Source organism: Leopardus geoffroyi, chromosome D1 (assembly GCF_018350155.1).
Source record: "Leopardus geoffroyi isolate Oge1 chromosome D1, O.geoffroyi_Oge1_pat1.0, whole genome shotgun sequence".
In the NCBI taxonomy this organism is placed as follows: Eukaryota; Metazoa; Chordata; class Mammalia; order Carnivora; family Felidae; genus Leopardus; species Leopardus geoffroyi.
Genome location: NC_059329.1, coordinates 5695339 through 5700495, shown reverse-complemented (window position 1 = coordinate 5700495; position 5157 = coordinate 5695339). Strand labels below are relative to the sequence as shown.

Below are 5157 nucleotides of genomic sequence, written 5' to 3'. Positions count from 1 at the left end.
ACATAATGCAAATATACCAAATTGAGAAACAACATAGAACTACTGAGAAGCTTTCCTCATTTGGTGAAGATGGAGTAATCAGGACAAGATTTATGCTGAAACTTCTGAAAATAGACAAAATATCAGAATCAAAGGTTTTCAAGACACTGGGCATCAGGCAGTTAAGAATGTTGATCTTTAATTATGAGAAATAAATTAAGTGAGCCCTATGATTGCCCTAGCTTATTGCCCGGACAAGGCTTAGGGAAGGGAGCCTCCTCCCTAAGTTGAGAGACAGATGTGGTAGTTTGGAGAGGCTAAGACAGCTAGAGTTTACAGGACTGAATAACATAGAGAAGAAAACTGCACAGAGACAAGACTTCAGAAATCAGCAGAGACACTCTTTCAAATATGCAGTACAGTAATGATCAGTACATGAATTTGAGGAAATTACTCAAAGTGTGGGGAAGAAATACGCCAAATGAGAGGAGGGAATTACCTAGAAAGTCACATATGACTGGGAATATTGCCAACAGAGTGAAAAACTTAGTAACTAATGATGTCAGTAGTGGGAAAAATTAACTCTAGATTAAATGTTGCTTTGTCCCCATGTAACAAAGCTTAAAAGTCACATCTAAAAGGATAAGTTTTTAATTCACTTAATTATATTCCAGGATGAAGCTCAAAAATATTTATAGGAATAAAAAAGTACTAGCACCCAACAAGGTATAAAGCACAAGGTCTAGCATCCAAGTGAAATTACCAAACTTGCAAAGACATAGGAAAATGCAACCCTTAATGGGAAAAATCAATCAATGAAAATGAAACTAGAAATGACACAAATGGTAAATTTAGTAGAAGGGACATTAAAAGGTTCATTATGATCATATTTTATATGTTCAAAAAGCTGGAGGAAAGACTCAGCAAATCAAACTTCAAATGATAAAATTATGATTTCTGACATCAAAAATACACTGTATAGGATTACTAGAAGATTAAATAATAAAGCGCAAAATACATATTAATAAACTTGAAGACATAGCAATAGAAAATACCCATAATGAAACACAGAGAAAAAAATACTTAAAAATGAAAAAGCATTAGTGACCTGTAAGACAAATTTAAGGAGCTAAATATACAAATAATTAGAGTCCCCTAAGGAGAGGATAGAGAGGGGGAACTTAAAAAACATTTGAAGAGGGGTGCCTGGGTGGCTCAGTCGGTTGAGCGTCCGACTTCGGCTCAGGTCATGATCTCGCAACTCGTGAGTTCGAGCCCCGCATTGGGCTCTGTGCTGACAGCTCAGAGCTTGGAGCCTGCTTCTGCTTCTGTGTCTCCCTCTCTCTCTGCCCCTAACCCACTCACATTCTGTCTCTGTCTCTCTCAAAAATAAATAAACATTAAAAAAAAACATTTGAAGAAAAAGTAGCTAAAATATATCCAAATTCAGTGAAAATTACAAGCATGTAAATCCAAAAGTTCAAAGAACCTTAAGCACAAGAAAGATGAAGAAAACTATACCAAGTCATTTATTAATCAAATTGCTTAAACCAGTAATAAAATCTCAAAATCACTTAGAAAATATATTCCTTATGTTCAGAAAAACAAAGGTATAGATGACAGATTTCTCACTAGAAACAATAGAAGAAAAAAATAGAGGTGCAACATCTTTAAAGTATTGAAAGAAAAAAAATATATCAGTCTAGAATTACTTTACCATCAAAAATGTTCTTCAAATAGAAGAATATTGGAGGTGTCTGGGTGGCTCAGTTAGTTAAGCGTCAGACTCTCAGTTTCACCTCAGGTCATGATCTTGTGGTTTTGTGAGTTTGAGCCCCATGTCGGTCTCTGTGCTGAAGGTGCGGATCCTGCTTGGGATTCTCTCTCTTCTCCCTCTCTCTCTGCTCTTCCCCTGCTCATGCTGTCTCTGTCTCTCTCTAAATAAATAAATAAACTTAAAAAAAAAAGAATATTGGGATACCAATTTTGACTAATCACAGGCTTCACTTGCTGAATGTTCAGTAAAACCAAATGGGCAAAATATATTAGCAGAGTTTTCCTTGTTTGTGTATGTGAGAGATTCCCTAGGGAGCCTACATGTGAAAAAAAATTTGGATCAAAAGAATTTCTTCACATGACTTCTGGAGAGGTGACCATTATAGTTTGCCTCATTCATTCATTTGAGCATTATAATTACAAACCTGTAGTATATCATGGAATTAATTTGGACCAAACTGTAGAGAAATTTATAGTATTTCTTTTTTTTAATAAAAAAAAAGTTTCATTATTTGTTTTTGAGAGAGTGAGAGAGCACAGGAGAGGGGCAGAGAGAGAGGGAGACACAAAATCCAAAGCAAGCTTCAGGCTCTGAGCATCAACACATAGCCTGATCCAGGGCTCGAACTCACAAACTGTGAGATCATGACCTGAGCTGAAGTGGGACACTTGACCAACTGAGCCACCCAGTCCCCCTGTTGTATTTCTAAAGCAAGAGGTCTCTTTAAGGGCCAGCCTGACACCACCATTCATTAATTATACATATGACAAACTGAAGGTAATTCATCAAGCTCATAAATCAAACGCAAATAAACTTGTGTTGAATTTGGAAACTGGCAGACCCCTGGTAAAAGAAGGTAGCATTCTGGAAGCTGCTAGAATCAGCAATGAAACTGAAATTGCATCCTTCCATGAAGAGGATTATGAGAACTACAAAGCTAATCCCATTTCATCCTAGTGAAAACCTCATGGGGCTTCCTTTTTTATGTGCCTGTGTTAAATTCTTTTATTCCACTAGTGAGGTTTTTGAAATTAACAAACTTAAAAATTTTTTTAAAAGACTTGTTTTGGAAAATTACATTTTCTTCATGCATACACAAGTTGCAATGATACTTAACACAGAGACCTGCAGTGCAAGACGTGTTAAGAGAAGTCCTTCACGTAGATGTAAATTATATCATATAGAAACCTTGATCTACACGCAGAAAGGGAAAACAACAGAAACTAACTACATGGGTAAATATAAGAACTTTTCTTTTTTACTTTGAACAATTTTCTTGAAAATATAATTAACTCTTTAAAAATTTTTTTTTGACATTTATTTATATTTGAGAGACAGGGAGAGACAGAGCATGAGCAGGGGAGGGGCAGAGAGAAAGGGAGACAAAGAATCTGAAGCAGGCTCCAGGCTCCGAGCTGTCAGCACAGAGCCCAACACGGGGCTTGAACCCACGAACTGTGAGATCATGACCTGAGCCAAAGTCAGATGCTTAACCGACTGAGCCACCCAGGCACCCCTAAAAAATATAATTAACTCTTAAATAAAAAGTGATAATGTGTTGGAATTATAACATTCATAAATAAAATGTATGAAAGAAAAGCATAAAACCTTGTGGAAGAGAATTAGAACTTCTCCTTTAAATAAATTTTGTAAAGAAATTCTGTAATTTTCTTATAAAAGAATTGATAAAGTATCATCTAAAAGCAAACTGTGATAAATTTTTAGAGTATGATATATACCCTAAAGTAACAACTAAAATAGCATAACAAAAATTTGTAGCTGTTAAACCAAAAAGGAGATAAAATGAAATAATAAAAAAATGCTCATTTAGTCTCAAGGCAGAAAAAGAGGAAAAGGCAATCAAAGAACAGATGGAGTATATAGAACAAAACTAACAAGATGGTCTGTTTAAACCCAAAGGTATTTAAAAAATCACATTAAATATAAGTGGTCTAAACAGCCTAATCAAAAAGTACAGATTGTCAAATTAAAATTTGTTTAATGTTTATTTATTTTTGAGAGAGCGAGCAGGGGAGGGGCAGAGAGAGAGAGAGAGAGAGAGAGAGAGAGAGAGAACAGAATTCCAAGCAGGCTCTGTGCCTTTTGCACAGAGCTGGATGTGGGGCTTGAACCCACAAACCATGAGATCATGACCTGAGACGAAACCAAGAGATGGATGCTTAACCAACTGAGCCACCCAGGCGTCCCCAGGTTGTCAAATTAGATTAAAAGAAAAGCAGTATATTGTTATATGCTGCCTATAAGAAACTTGCAAGAAACTTTAAAGACACAGCTAGGTTAAAAATGAAAGGATGGCTATAATATATATGCCATAATAACTTCAAGCAAAAGCAAGCTGGGGTGGTTATTTTCATTTTAGACAAATTAGATTTCAAGCAAAGAATATAACCTGGGATAAAGAGGATAATTTCATAATGTTACAAAGGATAAATTTATCAAGAGGAAATGAGATTTCTAAGCATTTGTGTACCTAATAACAGAGTTCTAAAATAAAGCAAAACTGATAGAAAATATTTGGCAAATCCACAGTTGTTGAATATTTTAATACCGTATCTCAATCACTAATGAAACCAGTAGACAGAAAATAAGTAAGTATATAAAGACTTGAACAGTAGTGTTGACCAACTTGATCTGTGTCATTTATAAAATTTCCCACCAAACAACAGGTACTTTTTAAGTGAATAAGTAAAAGTAAGCATTTATTAAGATAGACCACATTTTTGGCCATCAAAAAAATCTGAATACATTTTAAAGGAGTGAAGTCAAACTACATAATGTTCTCTGAACAAAATTAAATTTTAAGTAAGTAGCCAATAACAAAGATATCAGGAAAAACCACAATATTTAAAAACTAAAAAAAAAAAATTAGACTAAAAATCTAAAAAAAACAAACAAACAAAAACCAGAGCTCATGGGTGTAAAGAGCAGAATGAGGTGGCTGCCTGAGGTGGAGAGTGGAGGATGGGCAAAATGGGTGTGAGGGTTTCAAAAGGTACAAATTTCCAATTGCAAAATGTATAAATCATGGGGATCTATAGTGTGGTGACTATAGTTAAGAATACTGTATTGCATATTTGAAAGTAGCTAGGAGAATGGATGTTGAAAGTTCTCATGAGAAAAAAAAATTGTAATTATGTATGGTGATGGATATTAATGGGACTTACTATGGTGGTCATTTTGCAGCATATACAAATATCAGTATGTTGTACACCTGAACTAATATAACATTATGTCAGTTATACCTCAATTAAAAAATTAACATACTTATAATCCAAGATTTAAGGAAACATTAAAAAATTGAAAATGTGTTGAACTACATGGAAATTAACTTATCAAAATATGTGGGATGTGGCTAAAATAGTAGTTCAGAAGATAATAAA

General features: G+C 34.6%; 1 protein-coding gene across 2 annotated transcripts; it reads left to right on the top strand.

The window, feature by feature from the left end:
* Positions 1-2113: 2113 nt before the first annotated feature.
* On the top strand, positions 2114-2713 carry LOC123602353 (UPF0538 protein C2orf76-like). 2 transcript variants are annotated; one of them, XM_045486872.1, is made up of 2 exons: positions 2114-2257; positions 2534-2713. In XM_045486872.1, exons 1-2 carry the CDS (start codon positions 2114-2116, stop codon positions 2711-2713), a joined length of 324 nt encoding a protein of 107 aa, XP_045342828.1. The 2 variants fall into 2 exon arrangements, with proteins under 2 accessions (XP_045342828.1, XP_045342827.1); XM_045486871.1 differs by having other exon boundaries at positions 2468-2713.
* Positions 2714-5157: the final 2444 nt, after the last annotated feature.

Bases quoted from the DNA above. Each gene is read 5' to 3' on its own strand.
- LOC123602353 (XM_045486871.1), top strand. From the start codon at position 2,114: ATGACTTCTGGAGAGGTGACCATTATAGTTTGCCTCATTCATTCATTT. The intron at 2,258-2,467 runs GTTTCATTATTT...GTATTTCTAAAG, and splicing joins TTTTTTTTAATAAAAAAAAA to CAAGAGGTCTCTTTAAGGGC.